At 39.7% G+C, this 19,611-nt stretch overlaps 2 protein-coding genes across 3 annotated transcripts; one reads left to right on the top strand and one right to left on the bottom strand.

Moving 5' to 3' along the window:
- Positions 1 to 1,773: 1,773 nt before the first annotated feature.
- Positions 1,774 to 16,410, top strand: kon (chondroitin sulfate proteoglycan 4-like protein). The gene is made up of 11 exons (XM_017089611.4): positions 1,774 to 2,252; positions 7,676 to 7,872; positions 7,932 to 8,162; positions 8,362 to 8,543; positions 8,605 to 9,193; positions 9,443 to 10,471; positions 10,983 to 12,382; positions 12,445 to 12,598; positions 12,659 to 13,322; positions 13,384 to 14,287; positions 14,361 to 16,410. Exons 1-11 carry the CDS (start codon positions 2,171 to 2,173, stop codon positions 16,066 to 16,068), a joined length of 7,140 nt encoding a protein of 2,379 aa, XP_016945100.3. The 5' UTR covers positions 1,774 to 2,170; the 3' UTR covers positions 16,069 to 16,410.
- grnd (grindelwald) lies at positions 16,107 to 18,598 on the bottom strand. 2 transcript variants are annotated; one of them, XM_070996312.1, is made up of 3 exons: positions 18,364 to 18,598; positions 17,273 to 17,581; positions 16,107 to 17,199 (listed from the first exon to the last, which is right to left on the bottom strand). In XM_070996312.1, the coding sequence occupies exons 1-3, from the start codon at positions 18,596 to 18,598 to the stop codon at positions 17,018 to 17,020; spliced, it is 726 nt and encodes a 241-aa protein (XP_070852413.1). In that variant the 3' UTR covers positions 16,107 to 17,017. The 2 variants fall into 2 exon arrangements, with proteins under 2 accessions (XP_070852413.1, XP_065720176.2); XM_065864104.2 differs by having other exon boundaries at positions 17,273 to 17,586; positions 18,369 to 18,598.
- Between the last annotated feature and the right edge of the window lie 1,013 nt (positions 18,599 to 19,611).

Below are 19,611 nucleotides of genomic sequence, written 5' to 3'. Positions count from 1 at the left end.
CATGGCTTATCAAATCAATTTTCAATTTGGTAGAGCGGTATTTTGTTGGCCTTTTGTTTCCCCAAAAACGTTTGTGTGCCACCAATTTTTTAATTACCATAAAAAATATAAACTAGCAACACGGAAAGAACTTTCCCAAAAAGTGCATATATCGGCAGCTGACAGACTCCGACTATTCGGTAGATACATTTATTAATTTTTATGTAAATGGGGAAAAAAAAGAGGGAACACGCGTCCGTCATAAAGCCTGGCACCCTGGCGATTGTCACTTTATTTTTTCGGTTTCGGTGTCGTCTGCAAGCGGCAAGGCGTTTCAAATTGTATTTTGACTGCTGCGACGGGCTATAAAAATATGTTCGAAACGACAAGAACTTGGGCGGTGCATATAAAATTTAACAAGCTGAATTAGCAGAGCCAACTTAACAAGAACGCAAGACACGACTGCTGTTCCTGGAGGCTGTGCAATTGACCTCATGATGTCGAACCTGCCGCAGATTCGTGCTGCATTTTGCCTCAGAAATAAATGCATAAACATAAGACAGTCGTCTGGCGGTATTTTTAGATACCCCCGGCGTAAATAATTCATTTTCCAGTCACAGTTGTTGACGTTTTGGCGTCGCCCGGAGTTTCCTTTTTTCCTTGGGGATCTTTCCCCCTTGGGATTACAAGTCCCTCTCGATTTGCATTCTAAACTTGAAAGTGCCCTAAATTTAGCATACGAACATTTTCGGTTACCCAAAGCCCATGAACTTTGCCTGCCGTTGCAAAATCTCGAACTAGAAATTCCACTTTATAACACAAAATCCCTCATATTGCCGGGAAAAAGAGCTTAAGCTACCCGGCCACTTAAGGCCACTTTTTATGGGGCGATCCCCCCGCTCCGTCACCACCAAAAAAAAATACAATAAATTTTACTCAACAGTGCAGCAATTTCCACTGAAGTGGAGGAGCATACTCGTATCTCGAGCATGCTGCGGCAGCAACTCAATTAAGTCTCCATAAAGTATCTGTAGATACGCTAATCAATGATATATATGTATTTTCATATGTAACCCCAAAGCTTCGGAGGTCTTGGGTACTTGAATTTATTAGAGATTTGTTTGTCTTAAAATCTACGGCAATTAAAATAGCAAATGAATGAGTCAAGTGGGCGATGTATATAATATCGAAAGAATATAAAATCAAATTGACCATAAAATCTTTGGAAATAAACATGACTGAGAGCAAGCGAAACAAACCATGAAAATAGTGTGGAAAATAAAAAAATATTTCAATTTAATATTTTAATTCAATCATTATTAACTTCTAAATCTTAATAATATTCTCAATAAATCCAAAAGTGAAAATTACGTTCCCCTGGGGACACAAACAAGAAAATAAAATCTAGTTTTTCCTAATTAATTGTGAAATTACCTACAAAAACTAAAATAAAATAAAATATAGCCACTAAATGTCTTCCCCCAACTGACCAATTAAAAATGCATAAAGCGTGCCATATAAATTTCAGTACAAATTTAAATAAAAAGGAAAGCAAATATGTAATACCCATAAATCTGTTTCCAATTACAGTGAAGTGCAATTGCCAAGAAAAACAAAAAAAAAAACGGTAAGGCGCATCAATCGTCTGTGTCAATTTGTTTATGATAAAACTTCAACGAAATTAAAACGTAATCGGGCGAAAGTTGTCTGCCAAAGTGCGTACATAAACGGGCAAAGAAATTAAGAGAAGCAGCCGCCTTTCAAAAGGAAGCCAGTTCGACTGTCAGTCAGTTGGTGAGTCGCGAAGATTCGAGGTGATGCCCCTTCCTGCCTAGGAAACTCATGAGTTCTGTCAACGAAATGACATGCAGCATCTGTCTATGTGGCCATCGGGCCAGGACGTGATGCTGTGCCGGTGCCGCTGTTAGAGAGGAAGCCTCGATGCCCCGATGATGCTATTTTTATGAGGCCCCCAGACTACGACGACGACGGATGCGTGGCCCCATGAAAAATCAATTAACACGCAAAATTATTAAAGACGAGAAACAAAAACGAAAACGAACGAAGCGCGCGAGCGGTACTTGGGGTTCCGGATCACTAAGTCCCAGTTCCCCCCGTCATCATCCAACCATCCTTCCCAACGATTCCCCCCTATATCTGGCATATATAACTTCAAAGCAGCTGCAACGGAATGTCGCGCCTCCGTGGATTAGGATGGCTATGGCTGTTATTGCTCGCCATACTGCAATTGCAAACTGTCGCAGCCATGAAAGGTGAGTTAAAAAATATATAAAAAAATACCAGAAAAAAAATGAGTTAACAAGAAGCTGCGACACAGAACGTACAGTTAATTAAATGTTACGACAGTCAGGTAGCCAAAGATACGCGCCCCAGAACTTAATACCGCGCATAAACATGAGATTTATCATGGCAAATGATCAACGCACGATTTATGCTCATTACAAATATGGCCAGCCACGAATTGGCCACAAAAAAAAAGCGGTCCAGAGAGGCAGAAGCAGCTGAAGCCAAATTGCATTTACTTTGGCTGCCATCGAAGCCGACATAAATAAAAGTCAAAATAAAGAGTTGCAAATGGTGCAGTGCCACATACATTTTGGTGTTACTCGCGTGCGCCAAAGTACAGTGGGACAGTATGAGAATAATTGTGCCCAAAAAAAAGTCTAAAAAGGATATACATTGTTCCTAATGCAAAATAATTTTTAGGAGGACCTGATAAAAAAGTCTTTTAAATAAAAATTTGTAAAAAAAAACATTAAATGATTACGTATTTGAGTTGTATGTAGGTTGTCAAGGTTTCTAAAAAAATGTTTCTTACGATCAAGGTATCTTAAAAATTACTAAAAAAATAGTGAAAGATATTTTACAAGTCAATTTAGAATATTTATTTAATATGTTTAATGTCTTACATTATTCTATATCGCAAAAGAATTTTAGGAATTCATAATCATCAGAAATATTTATGCTTCACGAATTACCAGCCATTAAAGAAGCCTATTTAGTCCGTTACTGTTCCCTCGAATATTTTATGTTGACCTCTTGAACTTTTAAAGATTTATGTCAATCCATTTCTCTGACTAATTTGACCAACTGGTCGCTGTCTACTTTGGGCTTCCTTCCTGTTGCTATCTATCCCAGATATATATATATATATACAGCTATCCCCGTAGTTTGGCATTCGCAATGCTCCATGGCAACCCCGCCGGCCCATAAAATCCAACTACTTAACTACAATGCGCCGCTGCAGTGCACTTAACGCATTTTTCACGCTTGACATTTGACTTGGGGCGCACTTTTTTTCGTCGTCGTCGTTTCTGCTTTTCTGCTGCCTTTTGTTGTTGGGCCAAGCCAAGGGAAACGCAGAGTATCTGAAACTCAAAAACTCAAAGTATCTGTGCGGTGCACCGCATAAGCTATCCAAAGTCAGGCGTGCTCTTAATTTCGTTGTATCTACACACAAGGAGACACACAGAAATGTGTACGTTATATATTTTGGTCTTGGCGCAAATGTGTTTTTAACGATATTTTTAGTTGGCATGTGACGTCACTTGGGGGCTAAGAAGCCAATCGTGAATCATCCGCAGTGGCGCAAATTGTTTTTCTTACTTTTTTTAAGTCTGTTTCACTTGATTTTTTTACACTTAAATAAATGTTTTCATAAATAAATTAGTTAAATATATATTTAAAATAATTTTAAAAATGACTGCAAAGAATTTTATTTTATTTTTGCAGAGCCTTTTATATTAATTTATATTAATTAATATCTTAAGACACTTTTTTCTGTGTGTATATTTAAATATATGTTTTTTATTTATACGTGAATTGTAAATCATTTACACGCGCAAAGCGTTGTGCCAAATTTAACATAGACGTGTGTGGATACAAATGTATCTACACGTTTGTATCCGTATTTGTATCTGGTGCGCGCCATCTGCCGATCTGTGTGTCGCTCCTTTATTATTCATTTGCATTTGCAATATAAATATCAACACATGCTCAATGCTAAATGCAGGCGCAGTAAAAAACGGTCGCCTGCATATAAAATACAACAATTTATTTTGGCGACATTGTCCGTTCTCCATTTTTTCCCCTGAATCATGAGAAAATATGGTCTTTATGACTTGTCGATGCGATGTGCTCAATTGTCGATAGTTGCAGTCTACCCTTCGCAGATACATAATTGAATTTTATGCGGCCCCGGAGTCTAATTAGGGTGAAGACGTTAGCATTGGCGACACATGTTCGCCCATTGGGGGCCATAAAACGAGGGAAGCGGCATGGAAATGCCAACTCAAAGGGGTTCTTCAGTGCGGTTTTTATTTGATTTAGATTGATCTCTTAAGCCAACCGATGGGGCCTCAGAATGTGTCAACGATTGTAAATGGGCGAGGAAACTATTTAGATGACTACTTGGAAGATCACAGGAATTACTGCAATGATTATGGCCAGCGAAGAAATTTAAGGAGACGTTCTTGTGGCATTTGGGGATTCACTGGAATAAATATTTCATCCAATGAAATTAAAATGTGTTCAGTCTGTGGGAAATATTCTACAATGTGCTATAATGCAGGACAATTTTGAATAATATATTTGTGGGAGGCTATTTGATGCAACTGTGAACTTAATTTGGGATAACAAAGAATAGGAAATGATGATGCAGTATATTCAGTTTATAATAATGATAGAAATTAAAATGTTTATCTTGAGAAAACTTTGTTATCAATCTTAATAATCAAACCCAAAGTACAATAAACTAAAAGACTCCTACATACAACAACTATAACTGTCTACCATTCTTATGTGCACTCTTTCAAAGAGAAAACTTTAATACGATCATCTCAAGGGAAACGTATTAATACCCCGATCACCTCAATCTCTTAACCAATAAAGCAGAAATCCCATTCCTCTTGTACGACCATCAATTTGCCTGTTAACGTCCATAAGCAGAACTCGCCGCTCCATAAATATTAACAGCACGTTGCAACAAAAATCCACTCAAGATCACGTAATAAGCCCACAAATCACAAACACCACTAATAAACTTTGACATTATTAGTGAAATGAAAACTACGAATAGCAAAGAAATAATTTATAAATTGCCAATGTCAGATAAAGTTTTAATGAACGGCGACTTCAGCGGGCCACCAAAGGAGCATTAATTAAAGACGAAGAAAAAAACGAGAAGCGAATAAAAACATGATCATTAAATCTATAGAAAACCGAATAACTCCAAAGCCATGGAGACACCGGGCGACATATAACTCAAATAAAATAAACATTGGCCATAACATAAATATTCGCTGGCTACCTAGCAGCTCCACCTCCGTGCTGCATAAAAGATAAACATAAATTCAGCATTTGATAGGGGAGTTGCATTTGGTGGGGCCTTTGGTGGTGCCGAGAGTGGGTGGAGTGGTGCCCAGCATCTGTGGCCATAAGTCTTGCGTCGTGTGCTCGCCTCTGATGTTTTCCCCATTTTTGGACGGACTTTGCCTGATGATGTCTCATTTGTTGCCGCCCGACATTTGAAATGACTTCTGACGCTGATGTTGATGTTGGTGTTGCCGCTGCCCTCCTCTGGCTGCACCACATTTTGTTGATGCAAATTGCATTTATTGTTAAGCGTCCAACTTCCTGAAAGGCATGTGTTTGCCCTCACAAAGGGGTGATTACTTCGTCCAGGATTGGCAAGAAGAAAGGAAATTTTTGACAAGGCTTTTGGATTGTGTGGCGAAGCATTTCTGTAGTTAGGATAGAGGACTTTCGCTTTATATTATACGTTATTTTTTAAGAGGAAATTATGATTGGCAAATGTATTTCAGTTCTTTAAAAAGCTAACAATATTGAGAAATTTTTAAACATAGTAGAACTATTTTTATTTAATGTTGATAATCGTATTGCTAAAATAATCGTGACAAAATCAAAGGCTTTAATAAATAAATTTAGCACTATTACTATTTATTTTTGTATTTGAAAAATAGTCTTAGGTTATGAAATAACACATTTTCAATTTTAAAAGAATTCTTTAACAGCTTTTTAAGCCCGAAAAAATTATATTTTTATTTTTAACGTAATAATATACTTAGGGATTGATCTGAAGTTCTCATAAAAAGCTTATAAATTATACCACAGATTTTTTTAAACTTTCTCTGTATTAAGGTCTTAAGTCACCGTTGCCATTTTTGCATCGTAGTATAAATAATTTTAAAAGAGTATTACAATTTTCGGCTATCTTTTTTCCATTTTATTGTTGTTTAACCAACGATATCGCCTCCGCAACTCGGTTCGCCTTTGTTTTGGTTTAAGGCACGCGCATCATCTGAAGATGAAAAAGTAGCATTTTTAACGGCAGCCGCGCATTAATGTGGGTCAAATGCTTGGGCCCGCAGATGGGAAAGTGTTTTTTCTTAGGTTTTCCGCCGCTTTTGACGCCTGATTGCTGCTAATTGGCGTCAAAATGGTCCGGCCAACGCATCAATGGTTGACTATTTGTTGCCCATTTCGCTTTGTTTGCCTGTTTATCCGGCTGTCTGCTGTTTGTCTGCCATTCCTATGCAACTGTTCCATGTTTATCCTACGTTTTTCATGTGGGTTAGGTCAATATGTCGCCTCAACAGCAGCGAAAAACATATGTAAACAAATAGATAGCAAACATTTTCCCTTTTCCCGCAGAGATGTGTGAGTGAAATTCTTAAAATATCTCTCGCACAAAGTTGAATTCCATGTTTTGACAAATGCATGTTTCCAAAATAATTTATTGCACAAGCGTACAACAGAATGTAGAAAACCATTAATCATGCAATTTTATGAGGTGGGATTGACTCAAAAAACGAACGAGAAATGTGAAATTATTCAAAGAACGTTCGAAGCTTTCGTACTATTTTTTTTCGGTCCATGTTATTCATAAGAAAAGCACGTTTGACTCAAGCCCACAACTAATTAAGCAAATCAAGATACAAAAGATGGCTCTCAATAGATAGCCAGATAAATGACTGACTGACTGAGTGACCTCGACAGACATTGACTGACAGCCCGACAGCTGATGGCCTAATCTAAAACGATCCACCGATCTGGACAAATTTGTGTACGGATTGCAATAGAAGGCGATTGCCAATCAAATTGGCGGCAGCTCTTGCAACATTATGAGCAGCGGACTGTTTAGTGTATCCATCTCAAAGAGCTGCAACTGTATCAATATCTGTATCTTTTGTTCGGGTGGATATATTTTCAGGCTTCGAAATGAATAATACGAATAATAAAATAAAATAAACATTTTTATGTTGGCTACCAGTAATAAAATGGGAACAAAGAACAACTTCTTTTTTTAAAAGGTCAAAAAGCTGATAGGGATACAGATTTCTTAAAAATAGATATTGAAGATATTTTTTCTGGCCTTCCAAACAAATATTAGATCTATCCTGAAAAAGGCTAGATATGGCAGCGCTGTTGTCGAAATGATATATATTTTAAGGTAAAAACTTCTACCTTCGAAAGGAGGAATATCATTAGAACCTATTTCTTTAATAAATAATGATAAGCTTTTTTAAAGCGTAATAAATTCTTATCATTAAACTAGCATTTAAAGCTTTAGTATCCATTCATGGCCGAGTATCTCTGGTGATATCAATTATGCTATTTCAATTTTCCCCCGCTGTTCCAACCCATCCTCCCACAGTTTCGCTCTTCGGCGATGGCTATGTTTCGATGCCGCTGCAGGAGGCCAAGATGTCAACGAACATTCGCGTCAAGTTTCGCACCAGGCAGGAGAACGCCTTCCTCTTCCTGGCCGCCGGACGGACGGACTACTGCCTGCTGCGACTGGAGAGCGGTCTGATCAGTTTCAGCTATAAAATCGAACGGGATGTGGTTCAGGTGAGCCATCGATTAACTCACCTTACATATGAGTGCAATTACAGCGATTCTGGTTACAGTTGCGTTCGCCCAAAAAGCAAAAGCTCAACGATTTGGAATGGCACGATGTGGCGGTGCAGCGGTTCGAGAATAATATCACCTTGCAGGTGGACGGCTTTATAATGCGCAAACAGCTACCAGGCGAACTCACCGCCCTCAATATCCATTTCGGTACATTTCTGGGCGGTGTGGGGGACTTTACGGCCGGCTACTTGAATGATGTTATCGGTTTTCGGGGCTGCATATCGGATGTGAGTATATAAATCATAAAACACAGACAAAATAAATTAGGTCAGACGTCGGAACTCATATTATTACACCGATATAATGTAATATTACTGGGATGAACCGATTAAATTAAAGAAATTATTTATTCCTGCGAGTTAGATTATTTTATACACAAAATATATCACAACCATCCCATCATTTGGCTTTTAAATATTTCCATAGGTCTTCTATAACAACATCAACATCATCAAGCGGGCCAAGGACCGCACGAGTCACACGACCAGTACTGGGGTAACCTGGACTTGCAGCACCGAGTTCGATGGTTCTATACAGGACAGCATTAGTTTCCTGAAGAACGATTCCTACTCACTGATGCTAAAAGAGTCAAATGCCATTGGAGAAACGTGAGTTCAAGAGCATTAAATTTTCAACTTCAAGCATTTAACTTTTCCCAATTTCGTATAGTCTCTCGTTGCATTTCCGCACAATGGCTAATGCTGGCGTTATATTCTTCAACGGCGGCTTTGATTTCATACTCCTCGAAATACAAGATGAGCGCTTGAAGGTGACCTTCAACAAGGCCGGCAGTCTGGTGCAGTTCATGACAAATGAGCACATCTCGGATGGCAAATGGCATTCGGTATTGCTGCGATATAATGCCGCCATTGCGGAGCTAATCCTCGACGATGCCACGAGCGGCTATCGGGGAGCCCACGATAATGAGACCAAGGCTAGCATAAATCTCGAGAAAAGCGTCTTCTTTGGCGGCGTTCAGGAGGAGATGCGCCGCCGGCTTTTCGGCAAGGGACTGCGAATAAACGAGATCAGCTTCAAGGGCTGCATGCGCGATATCCGGGTCAACGATCTCCCACTGGGCTTCGCCGAGATGGCCATCTCGCGAAACTTGGCCCTCGGATGCCTGTGGAAGTATCCCTGCGTGGAGTACAATCCCTGTCTGAAGAGCGGTGTTTGCAGTCAGTATGGAGTGGACGGATTCATCTGCTACTGCGATCAGTCATACTGCATCAAGGCTGATTTTCAGGGCCCCTTTAAGGTGATAAAAAATATATATTTATATCGTTGAACAGCTAAATACTTATTTAATTAAAATCAATTCATTAACACGGTTATTTTGACTACTTTCATCTCAACAAAAAAAATTTAGATCGATTTCGTCTTGATTTCAAAAACATTATTCAGAAGACAAACTCTCAAACGGAGATCTTTTGACCTTAGCTGTTTTTCTTTCTCAACTTCTCTAGATGTAGCTCCTATCTAACTTTTCCTATCGATTTCCTTTCAGATCTTCACCGAAACAAGTCCAGAACTTGAGCTACTCTACGTGTCTCCCATGCAATTATTAGAAGGTGGAACTGCCTTTCTATCTGCCCATTTCATAGACATAATACTCGATCTACGTCGCTATCCCAGCCTAAACGAGCAATCCTTTGTTTTCCATGTTGTACATCAACCAAAATTTGGACAACTCTTGCAGTACTCAGTTGAAAAAAATAACTTTGTGCCCTGCCGCACATTTAAACTGGTCGATTTGGTCACAGACAAACTGAAGTATGTGCATAATGGCCAAGAGAACTTCAATGATCATGCCACATTGGATATGCAGGTCTTTGGGGATGTGCACAAGATACCGGAGAATATATTGGGCAAACATAGGTTCCTTTTACACGCGAACATAACACCAATAAACGACCCTCCTCAATTAAAACTGCATTCGCATAAAATCCTGCGAGTGATAGAGGGGATTGAAAGGGTGCTGGATGTGGATTTATTCAACATTGACGATCCCGATAGCGAACCAGGAAATTTGATCTACACTATACTGCCTCCACACAATCCGCAGGAGACCTTTGGATGTTTTATGGTTGGAGGTGCGACCACATCAACCTTTTCACAGGCCGAAGTAAATGTGGGAAAGGTATCGTATCTGTACAACTCCACAACGACGGAATCTTTTAGCTATCAACTGCAACTACAAGTATCCGATGGCATCGAGACGAGTGATACGGTCTATCTGCCGGTTTCTGTTCATCCTTTGGAGCTTCGATTGGTCAACAACACAGGTCTTATAATGATACACAAGAGCTCCTTGCTCCTCAGTCCGGCTAATCTGTCGATTGGCACCAATGCCGTGGATGAGCACATCGACATTCGGTACGATATCGTCAAGGCACCACAGCATGGAGTTCTCCAGCGGCTGAGGCAGATTGATGGCTCCTGGGTTAACGTGGACTGGTTTAGCGATAGCCAGCTGCTGCTCGGCCACATTCGCTATCTGCACAGCAGCGATTTCCCTTGGCAAGACGAATTCAAGGTGTGTATCGTAAAAAACCAAACACGAGTTTAGCCATAAATGGGCAGGGAGCCAACACTAAGTTGCATGCTTTGGGAAGTTGTAAATTTTCGGGACCCACTAAGTCTTAACAGACTCCCAGCTTTCTCTAGAGCTTACTAATTTCATGGGGATCCATCATGCGTCAGTGCTTACTTTCCAAAACTCTTCTTGTCTAAAGAGTTAGCTCTATCAGATACTTTTTTTTTGGATAAACCCAATATATGTATGAACAAATAACTTTATATCTCAAATATTACCCAAAATGTATAAATTGCCACTCTATAAATAATTAGAAATCCTTTTTCGAATGACAATTATTTTCAAAATCTATAAATTTCAAAACCTCCTATGTTTTTCAACACTAAACAAATTTCCTTAGTTATATCCCTTAGAGATCTCCTACTCCTTACTGCTCCGCCTAGTTCAACTTCACCCATTTTCTTTGCTGTCCAGTGTAGCCAATAAATTTGCATTGATTTCACTTTCACAGTTTATTGCCTCGTTTGGCTTTGTGACCACGCAAACGTTCGACTTCCGCATCACATTCACGCGCCTGCGCATAACGAGCAACCGACCCTCGCAGATATCGATCGATGGCAGCCGGGAGATTCTCCTGACCAGCGATATACTCACCTACGAGACCACGCCCATTGGGAGCTTTCCGCGCAGCGTGATTTACAAGATAACGAAGCCAACCCGCTACGGGGGCATCTATGTGGAGGGATCCCGAAAGGCGGCCAAGCAAATGGATTCCTTTACCCAACAGGATATAGAGACGCGAAGAATACGCTATCAAACGCATCACACTAGCTATTCCAGCTTTACCGATCATCTGGAGTTTGTGGTTTCTGTTGCGGAATGCGATGATGTGGTGGGATCTCTGGAGATTAACTACAGACCCCCCGAGGAGCTCATCAACAAGCTGGGCTATCAAAATCACGAGGCTCTGCAGGTGCAGGAGGGCGAAAGAGCTCTAATCACCAAGAACCACTTTGGGATACGATTCAACATCTATGAGAGTCTGCAGTTTCAGGTTTCCTCCAGTCCGGAACATGGTGTTATTTGTAAGTATGACGAGCAGAATGGCCTCACAACCCCCGTGGAAATGTTTACCTTGGAACAGTTGTTCCGAAATGATATATACTATTGCCATGATGATACGGAATCCACCAGGGATACTTTTGAGCTGCTCATACTCTCGGGAGACGAAACAGATCTTCAGTTTGTCTCCAATATGGAAGTGCACATAAAATTGGTGAACGATAATGAACCCTATCGCACTGCCATTGAGCGTATTTTCCATGTGGTGAGGAATGGCATTAGAACCCTCAATCCGACAGTGCTACAGTATCTGGATGCGGATGTCAATACGAACCACACAGATATCCACTACATCCATGTCTCCAGCACCAATGGAGCCTTTTACAAGAGCGGTCACTACATCGATAGCTTCACCCAGGATGATATAGCGAACAGGAGGATTATGTTCCAGCATACTGGTGCTGATTCTGGAACTGCCTCCTTTATAGTCACCGATCGTGAGCATGAGGTTAATGGGTTGCTGGAGATCCGTGCCTCGGATCCGTTCGTCTCCATGTTAGCCACCAATGCCTCCATTGTTCAGGAGGGTAAATTCGTAGTGCTCAAAAACAAAGACTTTATATTGGAAACCAATTTGGATATGAAACTAGATGAAATCTACTATGAAGTGATTAAACCGCCCTCGTATGGCATACTCATGTATTTGAGTAGTGCCAATGAGGGTGAGAATGGAACTACCATTTATAAGGCCACAAATTACACATCACTGAGTAACTTTACCCACTTGGATATTGAACGGGAGAGATTGGTCTACTGGAATACGGAAATTGCCTCAATGGATAAAGTTAGGTGAGAAATCATAAACTTGTACAGATTTTATAAATGCTGATTAACTACATTTTTAAATACAGATATCGGGTGCATATCAAGAACATAACTGCTGAAGGGGAGGTCATGTTCCGGATTTATCCTTCTGCATATTGGGAACCACTACAAGTAAAACAGAACCACACTCTTTATGTGGAAGAGTCCACAAGTGTACTTATCTCCAGAGATGTCTTAGAGGTAGGCTTTTATTACAAAACCCTAGCAAACCCTTCATCTAACCCTTGATTCCATCTGTAGGTTGTTCATCCCAACATTTCCCCAGGAGATATTACCTTTTTGGTAACATCCTCACCCATGCATGGATATCTGGAAATGCAATCCATGTCTTTTGATGATGAATACAACTGCAAGGTGTTCGATCAGTCTTCCGTGAACACCGAAAAAATGTTTTATATACAAGCAGGAGTCAATCAATCCACGGATTACTTTGTATTCGACGTTACCAATGGCATTACATGGCTAAGACAATTGACATTGAAGATTGTGATAATGCCAGAAAAGCTGTACATGCACTCGAATATTATATCAGTGGTAGAGGGAAAGACTGTGCAATTGAATCCCACTGACATACAACCCTATTCGGAGTACTATCGGGGGAAGATACTGGAGTACATAGTGACCATTACTCCGAATTCCGGTCACATATTGGCCGGAAATTCGAAAGTCAAGAGGTTCACTCAAAAGCAGCTCGAACAGGGTAATATTCAGTATGTTCACAATGGCAGTGAAAATTCCACCGATACCATCACTTTGGTGGCCATGGCCAGAAACAAGGAGAGTGTTCCATTTGAACTGGAATTCGCAGTGGTCCAAGTTAACGATGAGGAGCCCATGATGGTCACCAATACGGGTCTGCAGGTGTGGAACGGTGGACGCTATGTCATCAGGAATACTGATCTATGTAAGTTGGAGATTTATATATTTTAAAATATTTAATTACAACATCAATTATTTTTTAACAGTGGCTCAAGATTATGACACTCCTCCAGAGAATCTCACCTTTATTGTGCACCACATATATGGTGGTTATTTAGCTAGAAAATCCGCACCCCATCGCAAAATAGAGCAGTTTACCCAGGCCCAAATAAACCTCGAAGAAATATATTTCATGCATGACTCCAACTCAAGGAGAAACGAACTATCCTTTATAGTTACAGATGGCCTATTTAACACCACTACTCAAATGCTGAATATTGAGATCAAGCCCATTGAAATTCTCGGCGAACACAATGAAAATCTTCATGTTTTTCCCTTGACCAAGAAACAAATCCTGCGTGACTATCTCTACTTCAAATGTTCCGATGAGGAGCGGGAGATACGATATAATATCACAGTTCCTCCAACTCTGGGTCGCATTGTAAATGAGTTTATTGATAATGGCTTCACCAAGGAAGTCAGCGAGTTTACCCAAAATGATGTGGATAATGGTCATATATTCTATGAACACACAGCTGTTATAATGGAATTTAGAACGAATGATTCATTTTACTTTGATGTGGTGGCTGAAAGAAGTGATCGCTTGTTGAATCAGAAGTTCAATGTAGAGATATCCGTTTCGTCTGGAGGCTTACTAAGATTCCTGCCTGTAAACAAACTTAATGTGGATGAAGGTGGCTCGGTGCCTATTAGGCTGGATTTCTCAAAAATTTTGGAGTATCTAAAAACCAAAGCTGGCATTAATAATCCAGAGTTATTCATAGAGGCCATACAAAAGCCCACACATGGCAACATTGGCCTGGGTCACGAATTTAAACTCTTGCAAAGATATCACCCAAGTGATTTCTTTACCAAAAAGGTCTACTACATACACGATCATTCAGATACTTTGGAGGATACCATACTCATGTCGGTTTACCTGACACAAGGGTGAGTTTTTAAAATATACTTCCAATTTAAATAAACAGATCTTGTAATTTGATATGGTTTTTCATAATCTTAGGAACATTTTCCTGTGCAATTTGACAATACCTGTGTCCATCAATCCCATCAACGATCAACCCTTCCATTTGGTCACCCATCTACCCCAAATGACTGTCGTCGAGGGTGAGAATCGTACTATAACCAGGAATGATTTGCTAACCGAAGACGCGGATACACCCCCAGAGGAAATCATATACGAAGTGATGAGTGGTCCCACTTTGGGAGTGCTAAAAAAGATCACAAACGATGGACAACCCGAGGATCTTCTAGCTTTCTCAAATCAATTTACCCAATCGGATATTAACAACGATCGAATTATTTATGTTCACTTTGGCATGCCGCAGTCGACAACATTTTGCTTCACTGTATCCGATGGACAATCTAATCCAGCCTACGAAATATTTACCATCAAAATAGTGGCAATAAGTCTGCAACCCTCAGCAATGCAAATGCCTGTGAAAGTTCAGCAAGGAGCCACTACAGCTCCAATGAAACTAGATCAAATTGGAGTGACCACCAATGTTCATGTGGAGAGGCTGTCTTATAACATAACCAACTCCCCACTATATGGTATTTTAGTTTTCAAACATCAGCCAACTTTGAGGTTTACCCAGCAGCAGTTGGAAACATCGCAGATAAGCTATATGCAAACGGATTTAAATCGTTCGAATGACACCTTCCAGGTGAGTGCCTATGTGCCGGGCACCAATTATGCAGCTCAAGTGGATGTGGTGATGGAAGTGGAGCCTGTAATACAAATCAACAATATAGTAATGAAGGAAGCCGATTCTGCTGGAGGAAAAATAAAACTTATCACAGCTTTGGACAACGATAATCCTCTGTCACTGAAACTCAACAAGTTCAATCCAAAGTTTGTGATCACTAGGATGCCATCAACTGGGCAAATTAGAAAGATAATCCGAAGTACGGGCCTGACAACCGATGGCCAGAACGATAGATCCACGAATATATTCTCCTACAAAGAGCTACGAAGTGGAGTGGTATATTTTGTGCCCCATGAGTCTGTGGAAGAGACGGAGGCGGATAATGATAGTTTCGATTATCAACTACTCATAAAGACAGTACAACCAGCACAGGCCACTGTATCGATTGAATATCGCAGTCGGGTTGAGGAAACGGAGACAGTTCACTTGGGAAATGCAGGTTTATCTATAAACTACCTAGCCATAGGATGTGCCATATTTATCGTCTTGATCTGCCTACTGATCGTGCTGTTAATATTGAAAATCAGGAAACTGAGAAAGCACAAAGCAGATATATCCAAGGATCAGCCCCCGGCTCTGCCCTGTCCTCCGGATTTGACATCCGTGAGTCCGCAGCACCATCTGCATCACCATCATAGCCACCATTATGCCAGTTCCGAGGCGGATTCTGTGCCTCCGACAGGAAACTCAACTCCATTACCGGGTTTCAGTAATATTCCCCATTGCAAGATCATACCCGTGGAGTCCTATAAGCATGAGTTTCCCGATTACGATCCGGATGAGGAGGAGACGGACGACCAGTGCGATCCGCAGCAAATGATGCTGCCGCAGAGATACAATCCATATCATCTGGAGCATGATGCCTGGAGCTCGTCCTGCGATATGGCGAATGATTTTGCCGGTTATGCCTCCGTGCCGCAAAGTATTTCCGGTTCGGTCAGTTCACCGCCCTCGGCCCCGCCCACCAATCCCCTGCTAAGGCGGAATCAGTATTGGGTGTGAGTTACAAATGCCTTAGAAACTGAGAAAAGAGGATCAAATATACACATTTTATATATTTCCAATTGGATCGGAATTAGTCCTAGGTTATTTATTTAAGTTTAAGCTTACGTTTAAGGCTGATTTATGAGATTCGTTAGGAAAAGTTAAGCATTTTATACACGAAAACCTTAATAATAGTATGTAAAGAAACATACATACATATCTGGCGTGTCATATACAAACGATTAGAAGTAAGAACGATTACAAGAGTTATACTCAAAAAGCCAACTTAACTTAGCCTAAGAATTGTGTTTGCCAACGTGGAATACTTTTTACAATAAATGACAGTACATTTAAGCGTAATCCGTTGTTTTACTAAACATTTTTAATTTTTTGGGGGTCGATTACTTTTTGCTGTCGATAACTGTCTGGCCGGATGGAAGTGTGGTGAGTAATTTCGTGGTAAGCGCGCGAAATTTGAATTATGTGTTGAAATTCCTAACAGAATTTTCAAAAGTAGAAGATTAAATAATAATGTTCTACCAAATAATATATTGTGATGTAATATTTTAGTTTATTTTAAGGAAACTGGAAAACTAAATATATATAAATTGGAAGTTAAAGTACTAAGTGTGACTTCGATTCTTTTCAATACTATGAATTGAATACAATACACACATAGTTGATGAAACTTGTCTGGTTCCTTTATGTAAAATTCAAATTTAATGTTAACTTAAATTAGTAGTGCATTTTATACAGTTTGTATTCATTTAAGTATTTCAGGCCGCAATGGTATACGTATAAGCTAAAACGTAAAATTATAAACAAATTATATAAATATGTTTCTGTATTTACTGTAAAAAATTTGCTTAACAAGTTACAAGAATATCACTAGTTTCAATGTGGTGCACATTTCGCTTTCGCTGGACTGATTTAGGTTCAAGACTTATTTTTAAGTATTTAGATGGCTTTAGAAAGCGACGGGAGCTGTCGCCGGTGTGGGTTTCTCGGAAATCGGCGTTACGACCATGGCCTGATTATCGTATCCATAGCCGATCTCCGTCATAACTGTAGTGGGCGTTGTACTATTTTCCGCCGGATAGCGAGTACTCACCGGCGTTGTCATTGTAACAACGGAACCCTCGGCGACACCTGCAATAAATCAAGGATATTATAATATGTACTATTTAAAAAAAATCTCGGACAGGTAGATCCTTACACTTACCTGCCACACTGTAAATTTGCGATTGCGCCCTCTCAAGGTCGCTGCCATGACGGTTGATGGCATTCAGGTTCTGGATGGTGGTGGCATTGAGGTCCTTTCCATTCTCCGTTACCGGATGAGGATAGGCCTTTTTTTGCAGACGGCGCATCAGCTTCTGGAAACACCAATTGCCTATCATCCATCGAAAGAATTGGAAGGCACAGCGAAAGGCGATTAGGATGAGTACGATGGTCAGCAGCCAAATGATCAATCGTTGGGTATTCTGGATGTTCAACATCTCTGCCTTAAGCGGCTCGAATGTATTGTAAGCTGTCGTTAAAAAATATTTTGATATGTTAGTCATAAAACATTTATAAGCTAACCCCTTCCAACGATTTAATATAACTTGAAATATGCCAAAATCTGACAAATGGAGTATGTGCCTCAAATTTAAAAGTTTTCAAAAATCATTTCTAGACTAACTTACAAAATTAATATAGTCATAAAATTCAAATTTGCAGAAGCGTGATAACAAACAAGTATTGACGGATATAATGCTGACAAAATAAGAAAAAAAATCTACAATCAAATTTCCGGACTTTATAATAATAAAAATGCGTGTTTGTTATCGTAACCAAAAAAAAACGTTTCCCCCTCCAGAAGTAAGACTCATAGGTACTTTACGTCCGGGAAAAATGAGTTGCTATAAATACTTGCTGACTCTATCTTTAAGATTTGCACTTACAAACTTTACAAGGCGAAGTGATCAGCAAAGTACATATAAGATAATTTCTTTGATAACGCTAATACTAACATACATTATTCTTAAGACATTACTAGAATTGTAAAGAGTAAAAAGAGAGTAAAAATAAAATTCGCAGTGCGAGTTCTAACAAATCAATTTAAATATATACTGTATATCCTCAAGATATTTAGCATCTTTTGTTAGCAACTCATGGGGGATGAGTTAATCACCTGCTCAAAACCACTGTAATTGCGAAACAATTGATTCCGGCTGGAAAAACCTGAACTCACATAGAACTTGCCAAATTACCCTATGCATTTCAAAAAAATCTGAGGTAATCTTTGGGGAACCTATCGATTATACTTGCCTGAGCATTCCTTGAGGCACAATGTTGCATCGTAGTTGTGGGTTTGATTATTACAGACCGCGGTGCACGGATGACAGTTCTCCGTTGCAACATAGCAAAATTCATTCACCGGATGGCAAACCACTCCGTGGCAATCCTTACTGCCTCCATTGGCCGCTGCTACCAAAGAAAAGCTTGGTATCAACGGTATTCCGCCAACTGAAAGCGACAGGGCGCCCATTTTTCTGGCCGACATTTGAGGTATTTTATGTGTGAGGTCTTTCTAATGTTAAACTTTTTTCGATATTTCAGCAATGGTTGAGCGCAGTTTACATAAGCATCGCTTCCTTTTTGTTTTGCTATTTTTAAACGTATCCAAAGTATGATTCATACACTAATAACGCGGCCCAGACGCTTACTGACTTCTCTTTTAATTGTTGGCTTCTGGAGTCTGAGTATTTTTTGTTGCCTGTATGCCTATTCACATGTGTATTGGTGCAAACGAGTTTATCTTGGCCAAGTTTCACGGCATTTTTCATAGATTTCCCTTTTAGTTTTTCCACATTTTCACACGTTTCTACTAAGCATATCCGGACACAAAATATTTGTATTTATTTATGTAATTTTTACACCAAAAACTATGTTATTTTTAACCGTTTTGAAATTTTTAACGTTATTGGTCAGCGTTCACCGAAGCGTTTTGAGCCACATTCAACTCGTTACTGGCTGTAATACCTCGATCGCTCGCTGTTACCAACCACTCAACACTCACACAGTGGCACCGAACTCAAATACAGACTCATCCGTACCGTGACTTGACTTTTGTTTACCTTTTTTCACGTCGATTGTGGATGCGAAAGTATCTCTATATCTATATCTATGCTGAGGCAGGTAACCCAAGTGTTTGTGTATTTGCGATCGTCTGTTTATTCTCTGTTTTGAGTGAAATACTTCCCGAATTCGGAATACTTTGAACCCGGCTTCAGTTGCTTTCATCTCAGCAGTATTTGGACTAATGAAAATAAATATCAAAGGCGGAGCGTACTACAAACAAATATTTCATTGAAACTTAGTTACTCACTATTTTTTTAAGTACATTGCTTTTAAAACTATGAATTAATATGAATCATATTCATGGAAGTAAACCATCATGAATTTAGAAAAAAATGTCGATAAGACATATTGACATACATATACATTGTACAAACAAAAAATGGAAAAAACGAAAAATGGAAAACGAAAAAACAGGATTTGTTTACTTTTAACACT

Source organism: Drosophila suzukii, chromosome 2L, assembly GCF_043229965.1.
Source record: "Drosophila suzukii chromosome 2L, CBGP_Dsuzu_IsoJpt1.0, whole genome shotgun sequence".
NCBI classification, from domain to species: Eukaryota; Metazoa; Arthropoda; class Insecta; order Diptera; family Drosophilidae; genus Drosophila; species Drosophila suzukii.
The sequence above is the reverse complement of the archived record's forward strand: the minus strand, read 5'-3'. Positions and strand labels throughout refer to the sequence as shown.